Source organism: Hyaena hyaena, unplaced genomic scaffold, assembly GCF_003009895.1.
Source record: "Hyaena hyaena isolate Hyena2069 unplaced genomic scaffold, ASM300989v1 scaffold_34, whole genome shotgun sequence".
NCBI lineage: Eukaryota > Metazoa > Chordata > Mammalia > Carnivora > Hyaenidae > Hyaena > Hyaena hyaena.
This window is the reverse complement of record NW_024080665.1, coordinates 1,748,286-1,762,450: the sequence shown is the minus strand read 5'-3', so window position 1 is coordinate 1,762,450 and position 14,165 is coordinate 1,748,286. Positions and strand designations below refer to the sequence as shown.

The following is a 14,165-nucleotide window of genomic DNA, read 5'->3' as shown; positions in this document are numbered from 1 at the left end:
ATGCTACATAGTAGAATGCATGAGATACAGCTAGAGTGGATGAAATGGGAAGTAAAGATTATAAATGATTATTGCTCCAGAGGAAATAATCAATAGAAGAATAAGCTAAAACTATAACCAGTACAATGGAGAACGGATTGGAAGCTGAACAGTAGTATAAGGGAGCAAATTTCTTCATTCTTTTTCGTGAAGGGAGTCAATAATCATTCAGTTGATAAAGCAAGACATGAAGGTAGATGCATACCAATCAGATTTGTGGTGAAAGTCACCCCATCTAAAAGCAGGAAAGCTTGCTGGTTTCCTTAGAAGAGGGGCCATAGGGCAGGGCAAGGTAGGGTGGAGCAAAACTGAGTTTTTTTCCTTAGTAACAGTCTGTATTGAAACACTTAGAAAAATGTAGTCCTTTTATGAAAATAATTAAAATGTGTATGAATGGTGAGGCAGAAACAGAATGGTGCTTGGTAGAACATGTGGGGTGGGCAGGGCTAAGGCGGGGCTGGAGGAAGTGCATTGTGCGCAGGGCGGGGGCTGCAGAAAACAGCCCACCTTGGGTAGGTGGGTTCCCCAAGGTAGGGCCCTTTGCCCCTGTGTGTTCCTTCCTCCAGCAACTTCCCGAGCCCTTGCTGAGCTCCAGACCCTGTCTCGGGCTGAGGATGGGAGGCATCTTTGCTCTTAACATTTAACCAAACCTTACAAGACTGCTCACCCCAGAGCTGGCGTTCCCCAGGGTGGGCCAGGGTAGAGTCCATTTGCACTTTCCTTCTCAGGGTGAAGGTAGTCTTGGGGGAAGGATTCCCAAGGGGGGATGGTGACGGACGAACCATCCACGTTTGCCCACCACCGTCCCCACTGAAAACGGAAAGTGCTGTGTCTCGGGAAACTCCTCTGTCTCAGGCACATCCAGGCATTTGGTCAAAGGGTGCTTTCCAAGGGGACAGTTCTAGTCCTCTCACTCCTCCTCCACCTTGATTCTGCTGGAAGACACCAAAGAACCCATGGCGTGCGGATGTCAGCGCTACAGCCCCTAGCATTATGTACTTTCTAAATTTTATTTTATTTTTTTTTTAATTTTTCAATGTTTTATTTTTATTTCTAGGAGAGAGAGAGAGAGCGTGAGCAGGGGAGGGTCAGAGAGAGAGGGAGTCACAGACTGAAACAGGCTCCAGGCTCTGAGCTGGCAGTCAGCACAGAGCCCGACGCGGGGCTCAAACCCACGAACCGCGAGATCATGACCTAAGCGAAAGTCGGACGCTTAACCGACTAAGCCACCCAGGCGCCCCTGTACTTTCTAAATTTTAGAGCGTCTGCCGTAGTTGAGGGGTGAGATGTAGGTCAGAAAGGTGGTGATGCTGATTTCTGGATGGAGAAGGGGAAGGGGAAGAGAGGACTCTGAGGAGGGGAACTAGGAGATGTGGGGTGAGGGAGGTTAAGGTAAGGTCGTTGTTTTCCCTCCAGAAATTACATAGGGGGGGTGGAGGAGGTGCATCTAGTTAGACCTTAAGAGAAGACTTTTTTTTTTAAGTTTATTTTGAGAAAGTGTGAGCACACACGTGTGTAAGCAGGGGAGGGGCAGAGAGAGACAGGGAAACCAAGAATCCCAAGCAGGCTCCACGCGGTCAGAGCAAAGTCCCTCGCAGAGGCTTGAACCCACAAACCATAGTCCTTACTGCAGTGGCTAGGATCCCTGCATTCGATTGAAGTGGTGAGAGTTATCTTTGCTTTCTTATTCCTGATCTCAAGGGAAGTAGTTAGTATTTAAGGCGGAAGTATTTAGTATTCAAGGTGGAAGTAGTTAGTATTTCAGCTCTAAGTATCATGTTAGTTGTAGGCTTTTCATAGTTTCCCTTTATTAAGCTGAGGAAGTTCCCTTCCATAGCTAATTTACTGGGCGAGTTTTTATCATGAATGGATGTTAAACTTTGCCAAATGCTTTTTTCTGCATCTATTGAGATGGTCATAGGGCTTTTCTACTTTAATCCATTAATGCAGTAAATTACATTGATTTTAAAATGTTGAGCCAACCTTATGTCCTGAGATAAATCCCACTTGGTCATGATATAGTGTGTCTTTTCATCTGCAGCTGGATTCAATTTGCTAATACTTTAGGGTTTTGTTTTGTTTCGTTTTGTTTTGAGCACCTACTATGTATTACCTACATTGCCTTCATGTATAATGAGGTTTAATGCAGAATATTTAACTATAGTTTTGGTTTTTTTTGGAATGTCTTTTCAGTTTTGGTATCAGGATTATTCTGGCCACTTAAAGCAAGTTGGGAAGTGTTCCTTCCTTTATTTTCTGAATATGTTTGAGTAAGATTAGTATTACTTCTTCCTTAAATATTTTTTATAGTTCACCATTGAGGTTCTTTAGACCAGGAGGTTCTTGGTGACAAGGTTTTTGATTATAAAGTGAGACTTGATTAGAATTCAGATGTTCTATTCTTTTTGTGCCAGTTTTGGTAATTAGTGTTTTTCGAGGAATTTGCCCATTTTACATAAATTGTTTGATTATAGGTGTAAAGTTATTCATAATTTTCCTTATCACCTATATAATATCTGTAGGATCTGAGTGATATTCTTATATTCATTCTTAATGTTAGTAATTCGTATTTCTTTTTTTTTTAAACCAGTGTTGTAGGGATTTAATAATCTTTTTTTTTTACAATGCCAACTTTTGGCTTTGTTGATTTTTCTCTATTCTTTTAATTTCATTGATTTATATTCTTATATTTATTACTTCCTTTCTTCCACTTGCTTCGGATTTAATATGTTCTTTGTTTTCTTGTTTTGTTAAAAGTTTATTTATTTATTTTGAAAGAGGGAGAGAGCAAGCACAAGCAGGGGAGAGGCAAAGAGAGAGAGAAGGAGAGAGAGAGAGATAGAATCCCGAGTAGGCTCTGCACTATCAGCACAGAGCCAGCCTCAGGGCTTGAACTCACAAACCGTGAGATCATGACCTGAGCAGAACTTCAGAGGCAGATGTCGCTTAACAGACTGAGCCACCCAGGTTCTCCATGTTTGCTTGATTCTTAGCGTAAAAATTTAGGTGGTTGATTTAATCCTTTCTTCCTTTATACTATAAGCATATAAAATATACATTTCCCACAAAGACTACTTTAACAGTGTTTATATGTTGCATTTTCTTTACCAGTTAGCTAAAGAGAATTTTTAATTTTCTAGGTGATTTCTTCTTTGACCTATGTGCTATTTAGAAGTCTGTTGTTTAATTTTTAAATATGTAAAGCCCTAGCAATCTTAATTTCTTTAATTCTAATTTAATTCTGTTGTGTTCAGTGAATGTAGTCTGTAAGATATCAATCTTTAGAAATGTATTAAGTATTTTTTGTGTTGTTTTTCGGGGGTATTTTTGAGACCCAGCATAAAGTTTACCTTGGTGAATATTCTATGTGCATTTGAGAAAAATGTGTATTCTGTAATTGTTGGTTATATACTTCTGCAAATGTTAATCAGGTGAAGGTAGTTGACAGTACTTTTCAAATCTTTTCAAATTTTATTTATGCTTCTCTAGATGTTCTTACTGAGAGAGGGATGTTAAAAATCACCAACACAGGGCACCTGGGTGGCTCAGTGGGTTTAAGCGTCCAGCTTCGGCTCAGGTCATGATCTCACCTTTTGTGAGTTTGAGCCCTGCGTCGGGCTCTGTGCTGACAGCCAGCTCAGAGCCTGGAGCCTGTTTCAGATTCTGTATCTCCTCTCTCTGACCCTCCCCTGCTCACGCCGTCTCTCTCTCTCTCAGTAATAAATAAAACATTAAAAAAAAAAAAAAAAGGATCACCAACACGATTGTAGGTTTCACTATTTTTCTCTTTAGTAAAGCTTTTACTTTATGTATCTTGAAGCTTCTTTATTAATTGCATACCCATTTATGATTGTTGTGTTTTCCTGATCAATTGACCCTTTTGTTATGAAATATCCCTCTTTAATCTCAGATAGTAATCTTATCTTGAAGTCTATTTTCTCTGACATGAAAACTAAATTAGCTTTCTTATGTTCCCAAACTTTCTTTTTTTTTTTTAATGTTTATTTATTTTTGAGAGAGAGAGAGTATGAGCAGGGGAGGGGCAGAGAGAGAGGGAGACAGAGGATCCAATGTGGGCTCTGGGCTATCAGCAGGGTTCTAACTCACAAACCGTGAGGTGAAGCTGGATGCCTAACTGACTGAGCCACCCAGGCACCCCTGTTCACAGCTTTCTTATGCTTTCATGTTATATCTTCTCCCATACCTTTTCTTTTCCTTTCTTTTTTTTCTTATTTTTTAAATTTTAATTTATTTTTGAGAGAGACAGAGAGACAAAACATAAGCAGGGGAGGGGGAATGGTAGGAAGAGAGAGGGAGACACAGAATCTGAAAAAGGCTCCAGGCTCTGAGCTGTCGGCTCAAACCCACGAACCGTGAGATCATGACCTGAGCCTAAATGAAGAATCAGAGGCTCCACCAACTGAGCCATCCGCCGCCTCCATCCCTTTATTTTCTATCCATCTGTATCTTTATATTTATATAAATATTTATTTAATATAATATATAGTATATATAATTTAATATAATATATAATTAATTTATAATATATAATAATATAAATATAAATAATATATTTTAATATATGTGGCTCTTGAAGGCAACGTATAGTTAGATCTTACCTTTTTATTATTTTAATTGAAACATTTATTCCATTTTTATTTAATGTAATTTTCTATATGGGAGGATTAGGTTTACTATTTTGCTATTGGTTTTCTTTTTCTGTTCCATTTCTTTTTTGTTTTTCTGTTTCTCCTTTCCTGTTTTCTTTCAGTTTAGTCAAATACTTTAATACTTCATCATCATTTATTTACTTTTTAAGTGCTTGCTCTAGGGATCATAATGGATGCATATTATACAGTCTACCTAGAATAAAATATATGACCCTCGCAACAATATAATTCCGTTTATATATATCTGTCCTTTATGTTCTATTGTCCTAATGTTGCCATATATTTTACTTCTACATGCATTAAAAAATCCCATAATAAAATATTATTAGTTTGGTATTTAACAGTCAGTTAAAAGTAAAGGCGAAAAATGCCTTCTATTACTAACAAATATATTTTGTCCATATATTTACCATTTCTGGTGCTCTTTATTCCTTTCAAAAGATCTACCTTTCCATCTGGTGTCATTTTCCTTCAGCTTGAAGAACTTTCTTTAGCATTTCTTGTAATGCAGGTTTGCTGGTGGGGAATGCTGTCTGCCATCATTTATCTGAAAATATCTTTATTCCACTTCCATTTTTTGAAATGAAATTTTGGGTTGACAGCCTCCCCCTCCTTCCTCTAGCACTTTAAAAATGTTAACTCCATTGCCTTCTGGACTCACTTGTTTCTGATGAGGAGACAACCTTCATCTGTATTGGTTTTTCATATATAATTGTGTTTATAATGTGTCTTTTCTCCGCTGGCCACATTCAAGGTTTTCTCTTTATTTTTGGTTTTCTGAAGTTTGATTATGATGTTCTTAGATATTATTCCTTTGTATTTATCTTACTTGGGTTTTGCTGAACTGCTTGGGTCTAGAAGCTAATTTTTTTCACCAAGTTTGTGAAATTCCCAGTCATTATTTATTCAAACGTATTTTCTGCCTCATTCTCACTTTCCTTAAAAAATTATTATTCTTGGGGCACCTGGGTAGCTCTGTTGGCTGAGCATATAACTTTGGTTCAGGTCATGATCTCACAGTTTGTGAGTTTGAGCCCCACATCCGGCTCTGTTGCTGACAGTTCAGAGCCTGGAGCCTGCTTCAGGTTCTTTGTCTCCCTCTCTCTCTGCCCCTCCCCCACTCACTCTTCCTCTCTCAAAAATAAATAAAAATTTTAAAAATTATTATTCTTTAAGATTTTCTAGAGCAATTTTTTTTGCTTGCTTCACAGCAAAACCAAGAAGTGGGTACAGAGATTTTCATTCCTCCCCACCTCCCACACATGCATATCCTTCCCCACTATTAACATTCCCCACCAGAGGGGTACATTTGTTACATTTGATGAACATATATTGATACATTATAATCATCCAAAGTCCATTATTTACATTAGGGTGTCTTACATTTTAAGATTTGGGACAAATATATAATAACATGTATATACCATTATACTATCATACAGAGTATTTTCATTTTTCTAAAAACCGTTCTCCCCTCTCCCTCAACGCCTGGCAAACACTGCTCTTTTTACTGTCTCCATAGGTTTACCTTTTCCAGAAGTTGGAATCACACGGTATATAGCTTTCTCAGATTGGCTTCTTTCACCTAGCAATATGCATTTAAAGTTTCCCCATGCCTTTTCATGGTTTGATAACTCATTTATCTTTAGCACTTATGAATAATACTTCATTGCCTGGATATACCCCAGTTTATTTATCCATTCATCTACTGAAAGACATTTTGGTTATTTCCAAGCTTGGGCAATTATGAATAAAGCTGCTATAAACATCTATGCAAGCTCTTGTGTGGACATACGTTTTCAGCTTATTTGGGTAAATCCCAAGAAATATGATTTCTGGATCATATAGTAAGGGTATGTTTAGTTTTGTAAGAAACTATCTTCCAAAGAAACTTGTCTTCCAGAGTTGTGTTCCTACCAGCAATGAATGAGAGAGTTCCTGTTTCTCCACATCCTCACCAGCTTTTGATGTCTGTATTTCAAATTTTGTCCATCCTAATGGGTGCTTAGTAGCACCTCATAGCTGTTTGTTTGTTTTTTTAAGTGAGCTCTATGCCCCAATGTGGGGATCCTCAAACTCATGACCCTGAGATCAAGAGCCGCATGCTCTACTGACTGAGCCAGCCAGGCCCCCCTCATTGCTGTTTTAATTTACATTTCCCTAATGACATAAGACATGAATCATCTTTTCATTTACTTATTGGCCTGTGCATATTTGCTTTGATGACCTGTCACTTCTTCTTCTGGGGCTGAAACGACATGGTTTCATCCATGTGTCAGCGAGGACTTGAGGACAGCCTTTAAGAAGACTTGGAGTCTTCCTCCTTTCCAGGAGATTGTAGTTCCTTCCTTTCCAGGATTTCCCCCTTTCAATTTCCAGCCATGCTTGCAGTCCCAAATTCCTCCCTCTAATACCTCAAACAGCTTTCAGCTCCTTCTAGGTTTCTGCTTGATTCCAGCTTCCCTACACTGCCCAGACTAGGAAGTGCCCTCATGGGAATAACATATAAAAGTAGATTTCCCACAGTGTGGTTCCCATCTTTCAGGAGCAAAATCTCCTCCAGTTTTGGATAGTTTTTGTTTGCTCTCCAGTACCTTCAAATTCTTTTGTTTTAAAAATTTTATTATTTATTTATTTATGAGAGAGAGCACATATGCAATGGTGGGGGGGGTGTCTGTAAGATACTTTACCATTACTAAAATCATATCTGCTGTCTTTCTTTTTTTTTAATTTTTAATGTTTATTTTTGAGAGAGAGAGTTACAGAGCATGAGCAGGGAGGGACAGAGAGAGAGAGGGTAACACAGAATCTGAAGTAGGCTCTGAGCTGTCAGCACAGAGCCCCATGTAGGGCTTGAACCCATGGACCACGAGGTCATGACCTGAGCCGAAGTCAGATACCCAGCCAACTGAGCCACCCAGGCGCCCCTGCTGTCTCTCTCTCTTTTTTATGTTTATTTATTTATTTTTATTATTATTTTTAATGTTTTCTATTTATTTCTGAGAGAGAGTGTGTGTGTGTGTGTGTGTGTGAGCAGGGGAGGGTCAGAGAGAGAGGGAGACACAGAATCCGAAATAGGCTCCAGGCTCTGACGTGGGGCTTGAAGTCAGGAACCGTGAAATCATGACCTGAGCCCAAGTTGGACACTTGCTTAACTGACTGAGCCATCCAGGTTCCCCTCTCTTTTTTAGAACCTGGCAAAGACCTCTCTGTTAGCAAGGGTATGTGTCCTTTCCTGTCATCTTCTGGGTCTGAGCTGTTACTGTAATTCACTCAGCTGCATTTCACAGTAGAGTGGGTATTTGTAATTTTGGGCTACTTAGCCTCTAAACTCCCTTGAATCCTTTGCCCTGTAAGTCTTGGAGTAAGTTAAAGCCTGCCTCTCAGTATAGGAATCAAATGCCAATCACACAGTTTCTCAGTATCCTTGCAGCAAAAGCAGGATCACATGACTAGGCTCAGCCAATCACGGGGGATTTTGATGCACGGAGGCCTTTGACTCAGAGGTGTAGGGCCAGTGAAGAATCCTTTCTCGTGACAGAGATGGCAGTGGCCATACCTAATTTCTGGGGCTAGGTTTGATGCTAGCAATAGTTGGGGGTATGAGTTGTGGTGATCCTTCCTCAGCAGTAACAGCTGTCTGAATACACTGCCAATAAGTTCTCTGTATGTTTAAGTCAGCCAGATTGGTTTTGTTGATTACAAATGAGAACCCTGCATTGTCCACTTAGTGATGGTTTAATACCAACAATCCCACCATAAAGAAATCTTGTTAGACAAACTGAAGATCTCTATAAATTTTTTTCATCTTTATTTATTTTTGAGAGAGAGAGACAGAGGGCAAGTAGAGGAGGAACAGAGAGAGAGAGACACACAGAATCCAAAGCAGGCTCCGGGCTCTGAGCTGTCGGCACAGGGCCCGACATGGGGCTCAAACTCACAAACTGTGAGATCATGATCTGAGCTGAAGTCGGACGCTTAACTGACTGAGCCACCCAGGTGCCCCCAGGTCTCTTTAGATCCAGCCACATTCGGGAGCTGACCCAGCTACGAGCCTGCTTCCTCAAGATACGGCCCCCATTGTCCTTTTCAGCCCAACCCTCATATCTCTGTGCTTTGGCCATGATCCCATCTGAATTCTTTCAAAGAGTTGTGCCCTTTCCTTCCTGCCTGGCTTTGCATCTGTCGAATGTCCTCTCCTGGAATGCGGTTATCATCCTTCCCCTAAACTGCTGACAAGGTCCCTCCCTTCTGCATCCCCTCTGGCTCATGTCCAGTCCATTCTTTACACAGTGACCAGAGTCATCTTCCCAAAATGCATGTCTAAGTATGTCACCACTCTGCTTAAAATCTTGCAAAGCTTCTTCATTGGTCTTTAGATGCAGACCAAATTCCTTAACATGACCCTCCAGGCCCGGCATGGTCTGGCTCCTGCCTACCTCTTCAAGGCTACTGGGAGACACTGAAGAGGTAGATGTCTGGGACTGGCTTGATATGGATCAAAGGAGGCAAAGGAGAAGTTAAAGATGATATCTAGACTTCTGGTTGGGGCAGAAGTAGGGAAGCTCCTTAGCTTATTAATCTTTAACATCTCAAAGGCATGCATCAGTCAGCCTCACATCCTTTGTTGAACAGGGAGCTAACAACATCTGCCCACTCACCCGCTCACTCCCTCTTCAATCTGACCTTCAACTACCTGACCTGCTAAGCAGAGGCTTTAGGTTAGAGCTGTAATACTACCTTTTATTTGCTATGTCCTTGGCTTAGGCACTTTCTCTCTTAGAGCGTTTTTTAATTTTCATCGATAAAACAGGAGTAATACTTCATTTCTCTCTTTCTCTTTTGCTAAAGACTTCTTACTGTGAGTGGTAAACTTCAGGCATGTGACTGGCCCAGGCTGGGTCATAGTTGGAGATGACCATCTCCTATGAGCCTCAGTAGTAGAATCTATTTGCCTTGTAGAAAGACTAGACTGGTTTTCAGATAGAGGATGTATAACAAGTGGGTTGAGATAGGAAGGGGGGACCTCGAGAGCTCTCAATCATCAGTGCCTTTGAAGAAATGTGCACAAAGTGGGGAACAAACAGACCTGTCCCAAACCTCAGAGTCATTCTGGGTCTTCCACCATCCACAGTCAGTCCCTCAGCAGGTGCTCTGCCTCCAAATATGTATGAACCCCTTTTCTTTGCATTTCTGCTCCGCCACCATCGTCCAAACCACATTCTGCTCTCCCTTGCCTACTGTGGTAGTGGGGTGCCCTGCCTTTGCTTGTCTGGACCAAGAGATCTCCAGCCAACAGCCAGAGTGACCTTGGAATCAGGTACTGTTTCTCCCCTCCTAAGTCCTCCATTGGCTCCCCAAATTCTTCAGCCCACCTGCAAGCCCTGTATGATCTGCACCAGTGCATCCCTGTTCACCAAAACTCAGGCACCCTGACCTTGTTCCTGGGCTTCAGAAAGGCCCAGCTTCTGTACCTGCTGCTCCTTCTGCCTGGGCAGCTCTTCCCCCAGCTCTCCCTGCACACCACCCATCACTGGGTCCTTACCTGAAGGTTTTACCCAGAGGTCAAGAGCCCATTTCTAAGTACACTTGTCCCCATCACCCTGTTTTATTTCCTTCATAATACTTATTACTGCCTGAAATTAAATTGTTTATATTTATAGAGGTCTCAACATACAGCTTTTACATCATTGTTAATTTTAATTATACTAAGAATACTTAACACTGTCTGAAGAGCCTGATGGGGGTAAAGCAAAAGTACCCCTAAACTCCTCTTCCCCCATCCTAGATCCCTCACCGGAAGGACAGCTCTATTTGTCCTACTGATCACTGATTTGTGAGTTCTGAGAACCATGCATGGCACATCTGACACAGAATTATTGAATGAAGAGGAAATTGAAGGTCAACATCTGGCTCTACTACATACTAGCTTCCCTTAGATGGGAGGTTCTGGAGAAGGGGAGGTCAGAGGCCAAGGCCCATAGCAGGCTATGGATTTGGGTAACTTCTTAGCTTCTCCAAGCATCAGTTTGCTTATTTATAAAACAGGGGAAAAAATTTATCTCCTAGACTTGTGAGTATCAAGTAGTGCCAGGCACACCATTAACTCCCTCATGAAATTTATAGGCTAGAGGGGATGTACTTGAAACTCTGTTTATTGACCGCACAGTCTACCAGTCTGTTCACTGAATCCAGAAGGTCAGAGCCACGCTTTACAAGATGGGCTGAGAAGGGCTGTGTTGGGGCCAGGGTTACCTGATACTGTCTGACACATCTTCCTGGACTGTTTGTTTTCCTTGGAAGTTATTTACAACGTTATGTGTGGTAGTAAACAAAACACAAATGATTTATGGAGTCAAATGAAGGATGTGTCTGAATTTTAAAACCCAGATGCTTTGGTCATCACCACAAGCAGAGCCTTTGAAGAATATATGCTTGGGTTGCTCCTGTGTTTTCTAGGTGGGGAAACTGATGCAGGACCTGGTGTCTTCATCCCATTTAGGGTCCTCTCCAGCTCACACACTGGGCCTCCTGTCACCACACAGGACTCTCATGTGCCCCTTTCAAGATCCCTGGAGAAAGAGCAGGTGGCTTGCTCTCCTTCCCCTGTGGGAGTAAGGGTGAGGCCCAGTGGCCAAGGCCAAGAGGAAAGTCCTGGGCTCTAATCCACATTCTCTTAATTCCTAACACTGCCCAGACCCTGGGCCACCCTGGCTGTCCATCAGCACACCTTCTCAACCACCCCTCTTTCTGGACGTAATTATAGTAATTATACTGGGATATCCTTGCCCACCTACATATGACCAGCATAGGTAACTGCTTCTAAGCATAATTATAGAAGATGTTTACAGACCCACAATCACAGAAGAGTAAATGATGGTTTCCTTTCCTCCCATTAGTATGCCGATATCAAGGCTCTGTTGGGTCCAATTAGCCAAATCGCAGCACTGAGGGGGGTGGGAAAGACTTCACACTCCCCCACTGTGCATGGAGCAGGCAGAGGCCTCTGACAAAGCAGGATCTCAGCCCAGGTTTTCCAGGACACCAAGAAGTCTGCAGACAGATGAGCTAACATCTACTGGGCACCTACTGAGCATCAGGCACTCAGAGGACGCCAGCAAATACCTGTGAACAATTCTGCAAGCTGGTATCTCACTTTCCCTGTTTGGAGCCCTTTTGAGGAGGGCTGTGTCCAGTGTCACCCATAACAGGCCATGAAGCTTGGTAGGGGCCTTTCCATTGTGCTAACCCTCAAGGTCAGACAGCAGGCCAGCTCTAGCTTCTTCCTTATCTCCTGTGCTCAAAGCTTCCTCTTCCTGGGCAGCCACCGCCACCACCCCTGCTGGCCTCGGTCCCCTCCCACCCTCATCAGTTTCCCCGTGTTGACAACTGCCTCCTCCTGCCCCCACGGCCCCCTCTTCCGGTCCCTGTTGGGTTGTCGGGTGTTATCTCTCCAGAAGGGCGGGGAGTTGGGGTGGGGGAGGGTGGAGCAGAGGGCTAAGGTCGGTCCAGACACCCGGGGTCTCAGACAGGCCCCCATCCACACCCTACCAGGAGCGCCGCGGGGAGGGAGCTTGGCCTTGGGGTGGGCCGACCCTGGGCCTCTACCTTCCCCCACACAAAGGATGCCCCCGGTGTGCACGGGGGAGCGCTCCTGCACATACACACAATTTAACAAAGACGTGCATACCGATCCATGACACAAACACATTCCCTAATCGGCCGGCACACTGTCGTGCACACGCACCTCACACTCGCATGTCCACACGCGCACGTATAGACACTCCAGCGTGCGCCCTCACGTACACCACAACACACACACACACACACACACACACACACACACACACACCCCCCACACACACGCAGCTGGGCACACGGCCGGCCGTGCGGACCCCCAACGCCGACCTCGGGGCCCTGACGCGCCCGCCGCCGTGCCCTGGCGCGCACACGCGGGCACACGCGCAGGCACACGCACCCTCCCGCGCTGTTCCACGCCCCTGGCCGCGGCCCGGGCGCTGTGCGGCGCGGCGGGCGGGCCCGGGGCGGGGGCGGCGGCGGCCGAGAGAGCGGAGGAGGCGGAGCAGGGAGCCGGGAGCCGGCTGGCCCGCGCTCCTCCTGCCGGCCGGGGATTTTCCAGCCTGGGCGCTGTCGCCTCGGACCTCCTGCAGCCGCCGCGGACCATGGGCGACAAAGGGACGCGGTGAGTGCGGGCGGCGGCCCGCCGGTGCGCGTGGGGGCGACCTGGGCGAGGGCACAGGCGGGGGTTACTGTCGGTCACCCCGGGGAGCGCCGACGCCTGGCCCCGCGGCAAGCGGCTCTCCTGTGCCCGAGGTCTCCTGTGTGGGTTGCTGGCCCGGCCCAGGGGCCGTGGGCGGGGGTGGCGAGAGGCGAGGACCCGGGCCGCCCCATCTGGCTCGAGGCTTCTTGCCATGGACACACACTCACACACTCACTCGCCGCTGACACCCAGCACTGGCCAGGAGACGCAGAGACGCAAGGGGGCAGGTTGACACACAATGGCACCCACGCTCACATGGACACACGGACACACGCATCCATGGGCACACTCATGCTGGCACACACACTGACATTCACTGCCACACACTGATCACATACAATGACACACTGTCACACACTCAGTGGCACACACTTGTGAACACATTTTTGTACTGACAGTCATGTTGGCATACACAGGTCACACTCCAGCACAGAGCAGTGCTACACCTTCACGCTGGCACACGCATGTGGGCCTACACGGATACACGCATACACTGTCACTTGCACTCACTGTCATGAACACTCTTACTGAGACGCACCCTCACGGACATGAACACTTGTGCTGGCACCTGTCTCCTCAACACAGTGTTTGCAAGACTGTCCCAGCACCGACCCCCGCAGAGACGTCAGACTAATGCCTCCACACGCTGGCACCCCATGGTCACAAGCCAGCAGACCCCGGGTCCGCTGACACACACACTCCAGTCCCCACATGGCAAGAAGTGGAACGCACACATCACACAGGGTGGCAGCCCCCCCCCCGGAGCCTGGGAAAAATGCATCCTAACCACACTGTTTCCTGTCTCTTTGACCTCTGGAGGCCTGGGGTGGCTGGCCAGGGTCTCTTTTAAGCTGGGGTGGAGAGAGGGGTTCCTATCTTCTTAGGAGCTTGCCCTGGCTCAGAAGGGGAGAGGCTGTGTCTGAAATGGAAAACTGGGAGCCAAAAGGAGGAGGAGGTGGGGGTAAGGCAGTCCTTGAAGACAGCCCCTCTAGACCAAGACTAGCCCTGATCAGGCACTCAGGTTTGTCACGCCATCTGTCCCCCTCCACTCTGTCCACTCCGTGAAGTCCTAGGAGAAGCTTCTCCTTCATCTTCTCCCCTTAAGCCTCCTACATCCCCCCTTTTCATTTTTTTCTTTCTCTCTTCTCCCTCTTCTTTCCTCTCTCCCTGTCTCC

General features: G+C 45.1%; 1 protein-coding gene across 1 annotated transcript in view; it reads left to right on the top strand.

The window, feature by feature from the left end:
* Window positions 1–12,585: 12,585 nt before the first annotated feature.
* Window positions 12,586–14,165, top strand: part of ARRB1 (arrestin beta 1) — a 71,871-nt gene continuing 70,291 nt past the window's right edge. The window contains exon 1 of the mRNA XM_039228669.1: window positions 12,586–12,912. Within this exon, the coding sequence (XP_039084600.1) occupies window positions 12,893–12,912 (20 nt within the window). The 5' untranslated portion in view covers window positions 12,586–12,892. The remainder of the gene's footprint in view (window positions 12,913–14,165) is intronic.